Source organism: Cetorhinus maximus, chromosome 10 (genome assembly GCF_964194155.1).
Source record: "Cetorhinus maximus chromosome 10, sCetMax3.hap1.1, whole genome shotgun sequence".
NCBI lineage: Eukaryota > Metazoa > Chordata > Chondrichthyes > Lamniformes > Cetorhinidae > Cetorhinus > Cetorhinus maximus.
This window is the reverse complement of record NC_135888.1, coordinates 27,021,629-27,040,225: the sequence shown is the minus strand read 5'-3', so window position 1 is coordinate 27,040,225 and position 18,597 is coordinate 27,021,629. Positions and strand designations below refer to the sequence as shown.

Sequence of the window (18,597 nt, the reverse complement as noted above, 5' to 3'; positions counted from 1 at the left end):
TAAGGGGTAGGCCGTTTAAGACTGAGATGAGGAGGAATTTCTTCACTCAGAGGGTGGTGAATCTTTGGAATTCTTTATCCCAGAGGACTCTGGAAGCTCAGTCATTGGGCATGTTCAAGACAAGAGATCAATAGATTTCTTGGATACTAATGACGCCAAGATATATGAGGATAGTGGGGGGAAAATGGCGTAGAAGTAGATTCTGTTTGAATGGTCAAACAGGCTCAATGGGCTGAATGGCCTACTCCTGTTCATATTTCCCATGTTCCTAACTTGCAAAATGGCCTGTAATTGGCAAACAAACTTCAATATAGATAGGCGTGAGGTGGTACATTTTGGTAGGATGAAAAAGGCCACATACTCTTGGAAAATAAATTTCTGAATGAGTTTAAGAAACAGAAAGATGTCGGGGTTGTTACAAAAATGGCTAAAAGTAGTGAAACAGGTTAATAAGGCCATTAAGAAAGCGAAACAAACATCAGGATTCATTTTTATAAGGATAGAGTTGTAAAGCAGAAACATTGTTAATGAATGAATTCCCAATTTGCTGCCTAACGATACTTCTCATTAACATGGTAACATCCCCCCCACCCCCAACTTCGAGAAGAAGCAGTAAAGTTTTCACTGGGAGCAGAATCTAAGACATTTTTTCAAGATTTTGAAGAGGCTTAAGATGTGGTTGGAAAACCACTGACGTTAGGCTCATGTGGAAGACGAGACAATATTGGGATAGGGAAGAACGTCTTCCCGGGGTATTATTTCCAGCACTGAAGGTGGGCAAGAGGTACTGTTTTCACCCGTTGGTAAACAAAAGGACAAATCCTCCGCTCTCCGGATTGTTGGAGACCAGACATGTAACCAAAGATGTGCGCCAGGACCCTGCGGAAGTCCTGATGGACACACCTAAGTGGGAATTGCCCAGGAAGTTTCAGCTTCTGAGAGGCAATTCCCCTGCTCCTGGGACCCTCTGAGAATGCCTTCGACTGTGTTAACCAGAGACTTTGGACAATTCTGATGTAGTTTCTGTTAGATTAAAACCTAGTCTAACTCCTAGGTAACTACACAACTGATACCCCATCACCCCTCTGTACCCCACCCAACCCAACCACCCAACTGACTACACCCCCTGGACCCAACTACCCCTCCACCCGACCACTCAATTACCCTCCCAAGCCGACTACCCCAACCTGACTATACCCCTCCAGCTCACCCAGGTACCCCATCCCCTACCCATCTAAACCACCCCCCATCCACTTACCCACCTACCTACCCATTCATCCACTCACCCATTCACTAACATTCAAACCGAATATTTAAACTTACAATACGCCAACTAGCGCCAAAAAAAGGGGTTGTGTCCTGTCTTCTCCCAATTCTACTCCATTCTGATGGAGTTCTCCGAGTGATGCAGTGCTGTGCATTTCTGTGAAAGCCAGGCTCAGAAGCACAGGTAGAAATATGCAGCAGTGTTGAGTCAGGGGAAGTTACAAGGGTAGTAGTAATTTAATTATCATTGCCGCTGCTCAGAAAACCCGGGCCAATATATGTGAAAAACTAATGCATGGATTTCAACAAAATTTAGGACACAGATAGGGTATGGCCCAAGGAAGAACTGATAGATTTTTGGTGAAGATTCACCCATACCCACAGGGCCATCATTGCAAGGTGTATGACTCCAAGTTCCTGCTATTAGGCCCTCAGAATCCAGCATACAGTTGGTAAAGTTATAACTACCCTCAATAGTGTACCAGCTGGATCTCGGTGGAAGTTCTGGGTCCAAGTCAGGGTTGGGCCATTCTCCTGACGATCAGGAATCAAAAAATAAAGTATTGTTGCGATGGGAATGAAGCAGCCCCTTGAATTTCTGATTAGATTTATGAATGACTATCTTGTATTTATGGCTTCTAGTTTTATACTCCCACAAGTGAAAATATTTTCTTCAGTTCTACCATATCAAATCCTTTCAATCTTTTCACATGCGGGGACTCCGTCCTTCCCATCATCCATCCTCCCACTCCTCCCCCCAACCCCACCCTGGTCAGGAGCAGCATTCAACAGGCATGGAACACTAAGAGCTGACTAGTTTAATGCACGTTTTAATTATGGAGACAGTCTATTGAATTACAAATTGCTGTGCCTGATGACAGCAATGCTTTTGTATATTAAGCACTTTATTTGGTTAATTCTTCCTGGGTTCCATACAGAAGATCCATTTGACGTCTCTTGTCTTTTGCCCGGAGAATAGTCATTTTAAAAAGTTTACAGTAGAGTTTAACTGCCAAAGGGGAGTCATCATTTCCCGGGATGGGGTAAGTGATGAGACTGGGATTACAGTTACTGTCTACTATCCCCACTGTTGGGATATTCATCTTGGCAGCATCTCGCACAGCAATGTGCTGCTCAAAGATATTGTTCATTGTGCTGAGAAAGATGATGAGATCAGGAAGGCGGACACCAGTTCCATACTGGACATGTGCATTGGTTAGCAGCCCTCCTTGCCAGTATCTGGTGTGTGCGTACTCCCCACTCTCCTGTGCAGTTTTCTCTATCAGGTGAGCAAACTGACGGATGCGACTCACAAACAGGATGATCCCTTTCCGATAGGCACAATGGGCAGTGAAGTTCAGTGCTTTCTGAAGGTGAAGAACTGACTGATCCAAGTCGATGATGTCCTGCTCCAGTCGGCAGCCAAAGATATATGGCTCCATCAGTCTAATGGGAACAGAAAGAATTCCCATCAAGCTCATTCCTTTCACAGACTTCACAAAGCAGTTTCCCTTCAAAGGAGTCATGACTGGAAACAGATGAATCACAGACAGTGTGACTCTATGCATCACACGTTTCAAACTGTTGGAAACTAACAGGGCACCGGACTTTTTAAAATGTCCACTACAATCAGCTCTTTCACATTGTCCAATGTACCAGTCAGGTCCTTACCAGACAAAAACACTGCCCAACTATTACCAGTACATCATATTCCTTTCTCTGAATCTCAGAGCCAGGCAACATTTAGAGGTTGAAGGGCAGCTAGCTCGCTCTACACATCTGCAATTCTATTCTAGAAGATGCTCATTAACAAGGAGAACCTGGCTGCCTCACTTTACCTCCCCCAAGCAGCCACTCACAATTATCTAAAAACTATTCTAAGTCAGCGTGAGTACTGCAACATCACTGCATTACAGCAGCAAAGTCAGATCGCAGCCCACTGACCAATGCCAGAATGACAGCCCAGTGTTAGGGTTCCTTCTGTTGAAGTTCCCTCATCTAGAAAGTCAGGTTGTGCATTGATTTTTGTCTCAATATTAATAAATCTGAACATGCAAAACAAAACACAGCTTCCCATGGATTGCATACTAAAGTGCCAAGGATCAGGGGAAGGGTCCTGAAAATTTGAAAATTCCCTCAGTATCTCTCTGGACAATTTCAAGCACCTTTAGGACAATATGTTCTCTTGTGTATCGCCTGCATCTTTCACCCCATCACAGGCGGCTACACTTCAGCTGCCTCGGCCCAATGCCTCACTCCCTAAAACCCTCTACATCTCCATCATCCTCCTTTTAAGGCCATTCTTAAAACCCATCCCACTGACAATACTTTTGACTGATCCTAATCTCTGATGTGCCTCGGCTGCCACTTTTCTCAGATGGATGCCATGTTCATTCAGCTGAATAGTTTTATCTTTAGATTTTATCTCAAGGCAACTGGAATACAAGAGAATGGAACGTTGTTGTTTATATAAAACTCTGGTCAGACCCCATCTGGAGTAACTGCTCAGTTCTGGGCACCATGCCTCAGGAAGGAGATATTAGCTTCGAGGAGGGAGCAGCACCGATTCACTAGAATGACACTGTGGTTTAAAAGGTTAAATTATTAGGGCAACTTGCATAGGCAAGTTCCTGTGTAACAGGCTCGAGGGGCTGAATGGCCTCCTCCTGTTCTTGTATAACAGTCTCGAGGGGCTGTATGGCCTCCTCCTGTTCCTGTGTAACAGGCTCCACTAAACTGTCTTAGTACAATTTTTTTCAATATTAAAAGTGTCTTTTATAATTATGTTTTTGTTGTTAATAAGTCACTAGGACTGGATCAGGTGCATCTGAGGATACTAAGGCATAGTTTTTCCAAACCTCCTTTGATACAGGGGTGGTGCCAGGGGAATTGCAAATCATAGAATAGTTGCAGCATGGGAGGCATTCAGCCCATTGTGTCCAAGCCAGCTCTCGGCAAGAGCAACTCACCTCATTCTGGCAGGAAGAAGAAAAAGAAGCAATATAAACTAAAGGAAACTACTCTAAAGGCGGTGCAGGAGTATAGAGACCTGGCGGTATATGTGCACAAATTGTTGAAGGTGGCAAGGCAGGTTGAGAAAGTGGTTAATAAGGCAAAAATGGGGAAGTCAGATTAGGTGAGCTGCTCTTGCTGAGCTGGCATGGACACAATGGCTGAATGGTTGCCTCCTTTGCAGCCCTGGGTACCGCAGAGATCTGTGCTTGGGCCCCAGCTATTCACAATATATAGCAATGATTTGGACTCCAACCACCCTCTGGGTGAAAAATTTTTTCCTCATATCACTTTTACTCCTTTTGCCAATTATTTTGAATCTGTGCCCTCTAGTTCTTGATGCTCTCTCGAGTGGGAACATTTCTCATTATTTATCTTGTCCTTACCCATCAGGATCTTGAATACCTCTATCAAGTTTCCTCTCAGCCTTCTTTTCTCCAAGGAAAACAGTCCCAACCTCTCCAAACTATCCTCACAGCTTCAGTTCTTCACCCCAGGAATCATTCTTGTGAATCTCCTCTGTACTCTCTCCAATGCCTTCACATCCTTCCTCAAGTATGGCGCCTAGAACTGGATGCAGATGAGGCCTAACTAGTGTCTTATACAAGCTCAACATGACCTCCTTATTCTCGTACTCATTAATAAAGCCTAAGATACTATATGTTTTATCAACTGCTTTCTCAACATGTCCTGCCATCTTCAATGATTTATGTACATATACACAGAGGTCCCTCTGTTCCTGCACCTCCTTTAGAGTTTCTCCCTTTATTTTATACTGTCTCTCCATATTCTTCCTGCCAAAATGAATCACCTCACACTTCTCTGCATTGAACTTCATACCACAGGGATTAGTGCTTGGGCCCCAGCTATTCACAATATACATCAATGATTTGGATGAGGGAGCCAAATATATTTCCAAGTTTGTTGATGACACGAAACTTGGTGGGAATGCGAGCAGTGAGGAGGGTGTTAAAAGGTTTCAAGGTGATTTAGACAGGTTGAGTGAGTGGGCAAATACATGGCAGATGCTGTATAACATGGATAAGTGTGAAGTTATCCACTTTGGTAGGAAAAACAGAATGGCAGAGTATTATTTAAATGGCAATAGAATGGGAAATGTTGACGTACAAAGGAACCTGGGTGGTACTGAAAGCAAGCATGAAGGTGCAGTAAGCAGTTAAAGAGGTAAATGATATGTCGGCCTTCATTGCGAGAGGACTTGAGTACAGGAGCAAGGATGACTTAGCGCAGCTGTACAGGGCCTTGCTGAGACCATACCTGGAGTAGTGTGTGCAATTTTGGTCTCCTTACCTAAGAAAGGACATAATTGCCATAGAGGGAGTGCAGCGAAGGTTCACCAGACTAATTCCTGCGATGGCAGGATTGTCATATGAGGAGAGATTAGGAACTCCTCAATGGAGTTCAGAAGAATGAGAGGAGATGTCATTGAAACGTATAAAATTTTGACATGGGTGGACAGACTGGATGCAGGGATGATATTTCCTCTGGATCGGGGGGAGGGGTCTAGAACAAGGGGTCACAATCTCAGGATATGAGGTAGACCATTTAGGACTGAGATGAGGAGAAACTTCTTCACTCAGAGGGTGGTGAACCTGTGGAATTCTCTACCACAGAAGCTGTGGAGGCCAATTCTGAATATATTTAAGAAGGAAATAGATTTCTAGACTCTAAAGGCGTCAAGGGGTATGAGGATAGAGTAGGAGTACGGCATTGAGATAGGGGATCAGCCATGATCATACTGAATGGTGGAGCAGGCTTGAAGGGTCAAATGACCTACTCCTGCTCCTATTTTCTATCTGCTGCAACTATTCTATGATACTTCCAAGCTTTATTAAAAGAATCAACTACAAAAGCAAGGAAGTTATGATAAGCCTTTAAAAAAGACTGGTTCGGCCTCAACCGGAGTATTGGGTCCAGTTCTGGGCACCACATTTTAGGAAGGATGTGAAGACGTTGGAGAGAGTGCACAGAAAGTTTACGCGAATGGTTCCGGCAATAGGATAATTATCTCAAGAAAAATAAATGCAGGGTTATGAGGAAAAAGGCAGAGGTGTGGTATGGAGGGAGTTCCTTTTGCAGAAAGCCTGCATGGACTTGACAGGCTGTATGGCCTCATTCTGTGGTAAAACCATTCGATGGTTCTGCTGTGATATCATAACAATAATCATGACTCTGTCCCACTCCTCCAACCCCCACCTACAAGACCTCCTGGTTGAGCAGCTCCAAAAGGATTTCCCGTCTATGCCAGTTGGCAGGTAGCAGTGATCACCTACCTGTTTCGACAACCCCTTTTGTGACCATAGTGCACCCTGGCATCGAAGAGGTCTTTGAGAGAGAAGAGTTCACTGACATTGAAGAAGTCTGGGTGTTTCAGGGGGTCACTCAATAGCCCGTTATTCTCTAGAACAATGACATAGTCAACAGTTAATGCTCACAATTTACCATAGAATCAGAATTAACACTGAGCCAATAAGAATGTGGGTCCTGTATATTTTACCACACCCCTCCACACATTCCCTTGCAGAACGATCATTTATCCCAAACAAGCCCTTGCCATTCACAACCCTATTGTGGCCGATTGCACCGATATACTGGCTTTGATTGAAACTATTCTGATGGGTACTGATACCTTTGCCCTGAGTGAAACCTCCCCGCCTGATGATATTTTTCACCACCTGCCCATTTAGACTTGGCCAAGGTGGCGATCTGGCTTTTACCACCATATCTCATCCTGCTCTGTTCCCCTTTCCCTCAAAATTATAATTGTACGACTGCTACTTTATCCCCATACCAGCACAATCCATCCAGATATGTCCTCACTCTATCCCTCTCAGCCTCTGCACTGAGAAACTCCTAATCCTGGATGATTTCAAACTCCATCTTTGTTCCCCTTGCCCCCACTGCCACCACCCTCCCATATTATCTCCCTACCCATATTTATAGGCAGCCCCTCAACCTTGCTGCATAACAACTTGTTTCCTCATGGTAAGTGTTTATGCTCTGGAATGTGCTGCCTGAAAGGTCAGTGGAAGCAGATTCAACAGTAACTTTCAAAAGGGAATTGGGTAAATACTTGAAAAGGAAAAAAATTACAGAGCGATGGGGAAAATGCAGAGGGGAGTGAGATTAACTGGAAAGCTATTTCAAAGAGCCGTAACAGGCACAATGGGCTGAATGGTCTCCTGTGCTGTAACATTCTTTGATTTAATCTCACATGCCCTCTGAACTCCCATCATGTCAATCGTAGATAAAGCCATTCTGATCATTTCTATGTATTGCTCTACACCTACATCCCCCTTTTCACTCTCAACCCTACTTCCTTTTGTGTCCATCCCTGGGGAAAACACTCTTCCCCAGTTCACTATAACAGCGCTTTCAAATTTGCAGCTGTCTGATCTTTGGCCTTCCGTCCATCACAGCTGCAGTTACCAATCTACTCGATTGGACTCTCACCTCCACCTTTGATGCCCTAGTCCCCATTAAAACCATTACTCTTCCTCATTCTGGTTGATATGTCTCTTATCTCCACTCCCTTAGGTCCAAACTTGAGCGTGTCTGGCAGGCAAACTGTCTAGCCATTGATTGCCAAATCTAATGGGACCACTAGAGTTAAGGAACAAAGAACAAAAAAGCTGCAATGACATTGCTCGGTGTAGTCTATAGGCCACCAGCTAGTGGGAAGGATGCAGAGGGTCAAATTTGCAAAGAAATTACAGAGGGGTTCAGGAATTATAGAGTGCTTATAATGGAGCACTTGAATTATCTGATTATAGACTGGGATAGTGGTAATGTAAAGGGCAGCAAGAAGCAAGAGTTCCTAGAGTGTGTTCAGCAGAATTTTCTTCAGCAGCATGTTTCCAGTCCAACGAAGAATGAGGCACTGCTAGACCTGGTTCTTGGGAACGAGGCCAAGTGGATCAAGTGTCAGGAGGAGAACATTTAGGGGACAGTGCTCATTGTATCATAATGTTTAGGTTGGCTGTGGAAAAGGACAAAGAACAATCTTGAATAAGAATAATTAACTGGAGGAAAGCCAACTTCAATGGGTAAGAATGGATCTGGGCCAAATGAATTGGAATCAAAGTTTGGCAGAAAAAAATGTAGGCCACCTTCAAAGAAGAGGTAGTTCAAGCAGTCAAAGGAAAAGCTAATGTAAACAAATCCAAAGCTCACTGGATGACAAAAAAGGTACAAATTAAAAAGAAGAAAATGAATGCTTATAACAGATGTCAGCCGGAGAATACAATGGAGAACCAATCTGAGCATAGAAGGTTCAGAGGGGAAGTGATAAAGTTAGAGAAGCAAAAAGGGAGTATGAAAAGGGACTAGCAGCTAACATAAAAGGGAATCTCAAAGTCTTCTACAGGCATATAAATAGTAAAATGGTGGTAAAAGGAGGAATAGGGCTGATTAGGGACCCAAAACAGAATTTATACATGGAAGCAGAGAGAATAGCTGAGGTATTAAATGAATATTTTGCATGTCTTTACCAAGGAAGAAGATGCTACCCAGGCCACGATGAAAGAGGAGGTCATTCAGACCCTAGAAGGATTTAAAATTGATAAGGAGGTATTAGATAGGCTGTCTATACTTAAAAGTTGATAAAGCACCAGGACTGGAAGAGATGCATCCAAGGATACTGAAGGAAGTGAGAGTGCAGAGGCACTGGCCATAATTTTGCAGTCTTCCTTAAACTCAGGGATGGTTCCAGAGGACTGGAGAATTGTAAATATTACACCATTGTTTAAAAAAAGTGGTAAAATAAGCCCAGCAGCTGCAGGCCAGTCAGTTTAACTTAATTGGTGGAGAAAATTCTAGAAACAATAATGCGGGACAAAATTAATTGTCACACTGACAAATGCGGGTTAAGGAAAGCCAGCATGGATTTCTTAACGGAAAATCATGTTTAATAAGCTTGTTGGAGTTTTTTGAAGAGGTAACAGAGAGGGTTGATGAGGGTAATGCTGTTGATGTGGTGTACATGGACTTCCAAAAGGTGTTTGATACAGTGCCCCACAACAGACTTATGAGAAAAGTTACAGCTCATGGAATAAAAGGGACAGTAGCAACATGGATATAAAATTGGCTGAGTGGCAGGAAACAGAGAGTAGTGATGAATGGATGTTTTTCAGGCTGGAGGAAGGTTTGTAGTGGAGTTCCCCAGGAGTCAGTGTTGGGACTCTTGCTCTTCCTGATATATATTAATAACCTAGACCTTGGTGTTTAGGGTGTAATTCAAAGTTTGCGGATGATATGAAGCCCAAAAGCATTGAGCTGTGAGGACAGCGTAGAACTTCAAAAGGACAGAGACAAGTTGGTGGAATATGCAGACAAGTGGCAGATGAAGTTCAATGCAGAGAAATTTGAAGTGATTCATTTTGGTAGGAAGGACATGGAGATACAAAATAGAATAAAGGATACAACTGTAAAGGAGGTGCAGGAGCAGAGGGACCTGTATGCATATTTGCTTAGGTCATTGAGGGTGGCAGGACAGGCTGAGAAAGCAGTTAATAAAGCATACAATTTCCTAGGCTTTATTAATAGAGGCATGGAGTACAAGAGCAAGGAGGTTAGGTTGAGGTTGTATAAGACACTAGTTTGGCCTCAGCTGGAGCATTGTATCCAGTTCTGAGCAAAGCTTTGAAAGTATTGGAGAGAGTGCAGAAAAGATTCACAAGAATAGTTCCAGGGATGAGGAACTTCAGTTAGGAAGTAGATTGGAGAAGTTGGGACTGTATGCCTTGGAGGAGAGAAGGCTGTCAGAGGATTTGATAGAGGTATTCAAAATCATGAAGGGTGTGAACAGAGTAGATAGGGAGAAACTGTTCCCACTTGTGAAAGGATCGAGAAAGAGAGGGACAGATGTAAAGACATTGGCAAAAGAAGCAAAGGTGACATGAAGAAAGACTTTATCACGCAGCAGGTGTTTGGGGTCTGGATTGCACTGTCTTGAGTGTGTGGGGGAGGCAGGTTCAATCAAGGCATTCAAAAGGGAATTAGACTGTTATCTGAAAAGGAAGAATGTGCAGGAGAGAAGGCAGGAGAATGGCACAAGGTGACCTGTTCATTCAGAGAGCTGGAGCAGGCAGGATGGGTCGAATGGTCGTCTTTTATGCTGTAACAATCCTGTGATTCTGTGACATAAGGCAATAACATACTTCAATTGCAACCATCCACAACTCCAGGATCATCTGCAGAGCAAAATTAAACCATGGTTTCCTTTCCCCACTGCCAAACACCACCTTATACGCCTCTCCCGTATCACCTCCATTCTCATCTCCAAAAAGTGCAAAGTACTCATGGATTTCTTTTCACTGAGGTTCAGACAATCCAATGAGCTACATCTGCCTCATCCTTTAGGTCCCTTGCCAACTGGGCCAAACTTCCCCTCATATGCCCTAGCCCTAGCCCAGAACTTACATCATTCTCTAGTTTCTCCCCTATCTACTCTCATGCTCACCCCAACCTCAATTTTCCACGAGACCCACCTCCTGCTCCCTCGGCCCAATCCCACTAAACTACTGACCATTAACTTCTCTTCCTGGTCTCCGTGTTAGCTGATATCATTGATAGTTCCTCTCCTTAAGTACTGTCTTTCTCTTCTTCAAATCTGCTGTCATTATCCCTCTCCTCAATAAAAGACACACTTGCTCCTTCCATCTTTGCAAACTACCGTCCCATCTCCATCTTCTCTAATCTCTCCAAACTCCTTGAACGTGTTATCCACAATCTGTGCAAAACTTCCCAGAACTCCATAGCCAGAATTTTACGGCCCCACCCACCCTGTGGGATATTACCTGTCCCGCTCAACTGAATGGAAATTTAAATGGCTTGCCTCATCTGCCGGGGAGAGACATGCCATTGCGGGGGGGGGGCGGCGTAAAGTCCTGGCCCATGTTTGAACCCCTCCAATCAGGTTTCTACCCCATCTAAGTACCAAAATAGCTCTTATCAAAGTCACAAATGACATCCTCTGTGACTGTGACCGGGTCAATCTCAACCTTTTTTTTTAATTCATTGACGGGATTTGAACATCACTGGCTAGACCAGTATTTATTGCCTATCCCTAGTTGCCCTTGAGAAGGTGGTGGTGAGCTGCCTTCTTGAACCACTGCGGTCCATGTGGGGTAGGTGCACCCACGGTGCTGTTAGGGAGTTCCAGGGTTTTTACCCAGTGAGAGTGAAGGAACGGCAATATATTTCCAAGTCAGGATGGTGAATGAATTGGAGGGGAACTTCCAGGTGGTGGTGTTCCCATCTATCTACTGCCCTTGTACGTCCAGATGGTAATGGTCATGGGTTTGGAAGGTGCTGTCAAAGGAGCCTTGGTGAGTTTCTGTAGTGCATCTTGTAGATGGTACACACTGCTGCTACTGTACATCAGTGGTGGAAGGAGTGAATGTTTGTGGATGTGGAGCCAATCAAGCAAAATGCTTTGGTCCTGGATGGTGTCAAACTTCTTGAGTGTTGTGGGAGCTGCCATCCGGTCAAGTGGGGAGTATTCCATCACACTCCTGATTTATGCCTTGTAGATGGTGGACAGGCTTTGGGGAATCAGGAGGTGAGTTATTTGCCACAGGATTCCTAGCCTCTGACCTGCTCTTGTAGCCACAGTATTTATATGGCTGGTCCAGTTCAGTTTCTGGTCAATAATAAACCCCAAGATGTTGAAAGTGAGGGATTCAGTGATGGTAATGCCATTGAACGTCAAGGAACGATGGTTAAATTGTGTCTTGTTGGAGATGGTCATTGTCTGACACTCATGTGGCGCGAATGTTACTTGCCACTTGTCAGCCCAAGCCTAGATATTGTGCAGGTCTTGCTGCATTTGGACATGGGACTGCTTCAGTATCTGAGGAGTTGCGAATAATGCTGAACATTGTGCAATCATCAGCAAACATCCCCTATTCTGACCTTATGATGGAAGGAAGGTCATTGATGAAGCAGCTGAAGATGGTTGGGCCTGAGGGACTCCTGCAGTGATGTCCTGGAGTTGAGATGACTGATCTCTGACAACCAGAACCATCTTCCTTTGTGCTAGGTATGACTCCAACCAGTGGTGAATTTTCCCCGATTCCCATTGACTCCAGTTTTGCTAGGGCTCCTTGATGCCACACTCGGTCAAATGCTGCCTTGATGTCAAGGGCAGTCACTCTCACCTCAGGAGTTCAGCTCTTTTGTCCAAATCTGAACCAAGGCTGTGATGCGGTCAGGAGCTGAGTGGCCCTGGCGGAACCCAAACTGGGTGTCAGTGAACAGGTTATTGCTAAGCAAGCACCACTTGTTAGCACTATTGATGACTCCTTCCATCACTCTACTGATAATCAAGAGTAGGCTGATGGGGCAGTAACTGGCCGGGTTGGATTTGTCCCGTTTTTTGTGTACAGGACATACCTGGGCAATTTTCCACATAGCCAGGTAGATGCCAGTGTTGTAGCTGTACTGGAACAGTTTGGCTAGGGGCGCAGCAAGTTCTGGAACACAAGTCTTCAGTACTATTGCTGGAATATTGTCTGCAGCCTTTGACATGGCTGAGCACACCATCCTCCTCCAACCTCTCTCTACTGTTGTCCAGCTGGGTGGGACTGCTCTCTCCTGATTTCATTCTTATCGATCTAATCGTAACCAGAGAATCACCTGCAATGGCTCCTCTTCATGGTCCCTCCTATTTCTCATCTACGTGCTGTCCCTCACTGTCATTATCTGAAAGCACGGTATTAGTTTTCACATGTATACCGATGACACCCAACCCTACCTCACCGCCAGCACTTCTCTCAAGTCCTCCACTGTCTCCAAAGTATCAGTCTGCTTGTCTGATACTCAATCTTCAATGAGCTACAATTCCCTCCAGTTGAATATTAGAGAAACCAAACTGTCTTCAGTCCCCGTCACTGTCCATTGCCTAGGCTCCCTCTCCATCCCGCACCCTGGCCATTGTCCGAGGTTGAACCAGACCTTGGTGTCACGTTTAACCCTGAGCTGGGCTACAGATCCTGGAACTTCTCTATCACAAAGACTGCTTGCTTCTACCTCTAAAATCGCCTGTCTCTGACCCTGCCTCAGCTCATCTGCTGCTGAAACCCTCAGCCATGCTTTTGGCACCAGAAGAGACCCATCTCTTCCAACAATCTCCTGGCACGCTTTATAAACTTGAGACCATCCAGAATTCTGCTGCCCATAACCGAGTTCGCACCAAGTCCTGTTCATCCTTTACCCCTATGCTTGCTCCTGATCCAGCAGAATTCGCAGCTTTACTCTCAAATCCCTCCATGAACTTGCCCCCTCCCCCACTTCTCTGTAATCTCATCCAGCCATACAACCCTTCAAGATCTCTGCGCTCCTCCAAATCTGGCTTCAGCATCCTCGATTTCCATTGTGTCACTGTTACTGGCCCGTGCGTTCAGCTCACGAGATCCTAAACTCTAGGGTTCCCTATTTGGCTCTCAGTTCCTTTAAGACACTCCTTGAAACTTAACCTCTTTGACCAAGCTTTTGGTCACCTGACCGAATATCTCCTAATGTGGATACCAGCTCCTGTGGATTTCCTTAGGATGTTTTATTTCACTAAAGGTGCTATATGAATGCAAGTAGTTAAAAGCTTCAGAAGAATCAGCTCTTCCTCCATGCTTTCAAACCCATTGTCTAACTCCTCTTCCTAACTAAGTGTGTTGGCATCTTTGGGTCTCGATAATGTATCTAGTTTATGTCTGATCCCATTTTGGCAGTTAAGATATTTGAGCCACTCATTTCATTTTGATGTACAGCCTCACACTTATGTGGGTCTCACATGACAGCTCCATGCCTAAATAGAAACAGTGGCTCTCCGGCATCAATTGCATGCCTGGCCACCTAACAGTGTGAATAAAACTTCCAGCACATCAAGGACAGGTCTAAACTGAGTGCAATGAGAGTAATGCCGCTCTGGCAGTGCGGCACCCCCTCCCCAACACCCCACCCCCCCCTCCAACCAACCAAGTGCTGCCGCTTCGGCAGTGCGGCATCCCCCGTCCCAGTGCTGCCGCTCTGGCAGTGCGGCACCCCCTCCCCAACACCCCCCCCCTCCCAACCAACCAAGTGCTGCCGCTTCGGCAGTGCGGCAGCCCCCCCAGTGCTGCTGCTCCTGCAGTGCGGCATCCCCCGTCCCAGTGCTGCCGCTCTGGCAGTGCGGCACCCCCCAGTGCTGCTGTTCCGGCAGTGCGGCACCCCCCAGTGCTGCTGTTCCGGCAGTGCGGCACCCCCCAGTGCTGCTGTTCCGGCAGTGCGGCACCCCCCAGTGCTGCTGTTCCGGCAGTGCGGCACCCCCCCAGTGCTGCTGCTCCGGCAGTGTGTCCACCCCCTCCCCACCCACCCCAGTGCTGCCACTCCAATTGTGCGGCACTCCCCCCAGTCCCTCAGAAAGCCCACAGGAAACATAAACACAGGTAGTAACAGTTTCTACAGGTATCTAAAAATGAGTAAACTAAGTGAGTGTTAGTCCTTAGAAAGTGAGTCTGGGGGATTAATAATAGAAAATAAAGAGTTGCAGTTGAATTGAACAGGTATTTTGCATCGGTCTTCACTATAGAGGATACAAGTAATATCCCAGAAATAGCTGTAAATCAGGAAATGGAAGTGTTGGGGGGCGGGGGGTGGGGCAGCTCAAGAAAATTACAGTCACTGGGGAAATGGTACTTAATAAACTGTTGTAGCTGCAGGCTGACAAATCCCCAGGTGCTGATGGATTTCATCCTAGGGTCTTAAAAGAAGCAGCTAGTGAGATATTTAGTGCGTTGGTTTTAATTCTCCAAAATTCCCTAAATTCGGGGAAGTTCCATTAGATAGGAAAATAACAAATGTGACTCCTTTATTTAAAAAGGGAAGGAGACAGAAAACAGAAAATTACAGGCCAGTTAGCTTAACATCTGTCATAAGGAAAAAGTTAGACGCTATTATTAAAGAAGCAGGGCACTTAGGTAAGTTTAACACAATCAGGCAGAGTCAACATGGTTTTGTGAAAGGGAAATCATGTTTAACCAATTTATTGGAGTTCTTTGAAGGAACCACATGTTCTGTGGATAATGAGGAACAGGTGGATGTGCTGTACTTAGATTTCCAGAAGGTATTTGATAAGGTGCCACACCAAAGGTTATTGTGGAAAATAAAAGCTCATGGTGTAGGGGGTAACATATTGGCATGGATAGAAGACTGGCTAGCTAACAGGGAGCAGAGAGTTGTCATAAATGACTCTTTTTCTGATTGGCAGGATGTGACAAGTGGTATGCCACATGGATCAGTGCTGAGGTCTCAGCTCTTTACAAGTTATATAATTGACTTGGAGGAAGGGATCGAAGGAATGGTTGCTAAATTTGCTGATGACATAAAGATAGGTAGGAAAGTAAATTGTGAAGAGGATGCAAGGAGGCTACAAGAGGACATAGACAGGTTAAGGGCAAAGATCTGGCAAATGGAGCATAATGTGGGAAAATGTGAAATTGTCCATTTTGGGAGGATAAATAAAGGAGAAGCATATTATCTAAAAATACCCTAAATGAGGGATTGCAGAGCTCTGAGATTCAGAGGGATCTGGGTGTCCTAGTGCATGAATTGCAAAAGGTTAATCTGCAGGTACAGCAGGTAATTAGGAAAGCTAATAGAATGTAATTGTTTATTGTGAAGGAAACTGAATACAAAAGTAGGGAGGTTATGCTTCAGTTATACAGGGCACTGGTGAGACCACATCTGGAGTACTGTGCATAGTATTGATCTCCTTATTTAAGGAAGGATTTAAATGCGTTGGAAGCAGTTCAGAGAAGGTTTACTAGGCTAATACCTGAAATGGATGGGTTGTCTTATGAGGAAGGTTGGACACGTTAGGCTTGTTTATCTGTTGGAGTTTAGAAGAGTAAGAGGCGACTTGGTTGAAACCATTAAGATCCTGAGGGGTCTTGATAGGGCGGATGTGGAGAGGATGTTTTCTCTTGTGGGAGAATCTGGAACTAGGGGTCACTGTTTAAAAATAAGGATTCACCCATTTAAGAGAGAAATGAGGAGAATTTTTTCTCTGAGGGTCGTGAGTCTTTCGAACGCCCTTCCTCAAAAGGTGGTGGAAGAAGAGTCTTTGAATGTTTTTAAAGCAGTGTAGATAGGTTCTTTTTAAGTAAGGGGGAGAAAGGTTATGGGGGTACACATGAATATGGTGAAATCAGATCAGTCATGATCTTATTGAATGGCGGAGCAGGACCGAGGGGCTGAGTGGCCTATTCCTGCAGCTAATACACATGTTCATATGTACTGCCCCTCCGACACCATGGCACTGCCTCAGCACTGACCCTCCGACACCGCGGCACTCCCTCTGCACTGACTCTCCGACACTGCGACACTGCCTCAGTACTGCCCTTCTGACGTTGCAGCACTCCCTCAGTACTGACCCTCCAACAGCACAACACTCCCTCAGTACCGACCCTCCGACAGTGCAGCACTCCCTCAGTACTGACCATCCGACAGTGCAGCACTCCCTCAGTACTGACCCTCCGACAGTGCAGCACTCCCTCAGTACTGACCCTCCGACAGTGCACTGCCTCCATCAGCTGTGACTCATTTGTTATCACTTTTGCCTCTCAGACAGGAGTCTCCCGATTGAAGTCCAGCTCCAGGACTCGAGCACAAAAATCAAAGCTGATACTCCCAGTGCAGTGCTGATGGGACGCTCCAATGAGATGCCATCTTATTAATGAGACATTAAACCCAGGGCACATTTTCCCCTGCATTTGGGCACTATTTCGAATAAGCATCAGTGAGTTATCAATTGTGTCCCTAAATCAAAACGACTGAAACAGATTATCTGCTTATTATCACATTGCTGTTTGTGAAGCTTGCTCAGCACAAACTGGCTGTTTTTGTAACAGTGACCACATTTCAAAAATACTTCATTATTGTGAAGCCCTTTGGAACTTTCTGTTCTGCAGAAATGAAAATATTTATTTTTCTCCCTTTGCCCTGGCCCTAAATGCACAAAGATTCAATGTTCCCTCATAATCAGCTCATCACTGACCTTGCAGAGGCTCCAGTAATGTTGGAGTAGGAACCCCAGCATGTTCATGCAGTTGATCTTTTGGCTGGTGTCTTGGAACTGGCACAGATAGGCTGGTGCGGGTAGTTAAGCAGGCCAAGCGTGGCAGCGCTGGGAGAGAGAGAATGGGATTAGGAATGCATGCAAATTACAGCACAGAAACTGGTCATTCAGTCCACATTGGGAACATCTGCTCCGTGGTGGGAAAATGCCAATCACATTTAATCACTCTATTGCAATAGTCTGTCAACAACAACTCATATTTATATGGCAATGTCAATGTAAAAAAAAACACCCCAAGATACTTCACAAGAACAATACCAAAACAAAAGTTTGACACTGAGACACGCTGGGAGATATTAGGACAGGTAACCAAAAGCTATAGGCAACAAGGTGGCTTTTAAGCAGCGGCCTAACCGAGGAGAGGTGGGCAGAGAGGTTTCGAGAGGGAATTTCAGAGCTCAGGATCCAGCAGGCAGGGCAGCCAATGCAATGCAGCCTCCTGAACATGTTCTGTCACTTAGACCATGGCTGATCCGAACATCAACAAGATTTTGTCCTGTAGCACCCAATACCCAAAATCCAGCAACCTCTGCCTGCAATGAACAGCCCCCACCCCCACCCCCGGGGAGTTTCAGATCCCCCGGAACAGCCTTATTTAAAGGTTCTGCCCCCTTGTCCTGGACTCACCCCCCCAGAGGAAACCGTTTCTCTATCGAGTCCATTTTACACCCCCCCCCCCCCCCCCCGAGGTCATCCCGTAATCTTCAAAACCCGAGGGATTTAAAGCCTGTTCCTGTGCAACTTGACATCGTCAGCTCATCGTGGGGAATCTCCGCTGCAGCATTCCCGGGGTGGGGGGATGTGCGCTGGTGTTTAGCGAGTTTTCAATTTTATTTCACTCACCGCTCCGCAAAATCCTCATTGCCGCCACTCGCCTCAATCTCAACAAACTTTATCAATACCAAACACTCATCATCAGAGCCGGACGTACCGTGTCCTCACCAACATGGCGCCCATCAGCCGTCAAAACACCGACATGTCGCCAATCGGAAGCCCTCACCAATATGGCGCCCATCAGCCGTCCACACCGAGATGTCAATCGGACGCCATCACCAACATGGCGCCAAAGAGCCGCCATCGCGCCTAGGAAAGGTGCGCATGCGTCCGCCAAATATTCCGACTCGGATCGATCAACAGCGGAAAAAACAGAAAGGGAACCATCGATCCGGGTTCAGAGTCAGGAGAGA

At 45.5% G+C, this 18,597-nt stretch overlaps 1 protein-coding gene across 1 annotated transcript; it reads right to left on the bottom strand.

Moving 5' to 3' along the window:
- Positions 1 to 2,064: 2,064 nt before the first annotated feature.
- mrps2 (mitochondrial ribosomal protein S2) lies at positions 2,065 to 18,348 on the bottom strand. Its single transcript, XM_078550267.1, has 4 exons — positions 18,254 to 18,348; positions 17,330 to 17,458; positions 6,573 to 6,699; positions 2,065 to 2,712 (listed from the first exon to the last, which is right to left on the bottom strand). Exons 1-4 carry the CDS (start codon positions 18,270 to 18,272, stop codon positions 2,172 to 2,174), a joined length of 816 nt encoding a protein of 271 aa, XP_078406393.1. The 5' UTR covers positions 18,273 to 18,348; the 3' UTR covers positions 2,065 to 2,171.
- Between the last annotated feature and the right edge of the window lie 249 nt (positions 18,349 to 18,597).

What these genes read in the sequence shown, in the direction of transcription:
- mrps2 (XM_078550267.1), bottom strand. An exon ending in ATTACTGGAGCCTCTGCAAG is followed by an intron (nt 6,700 to 17,329) that starts GTCAGTGATGAG and finishes TCATTGTTCTAG; the next exon opens with AGAATAACGGGCTATTGAGT. An exon ending in AAAAGGGGTTGTCGAAACAG is followed by an intron (nt 2,713 to 6,572) that starts GTAGGTGATCAC and finishes TGTTCCCATTAG; the next exon opens with ACTGATGGAGCCATATATCT.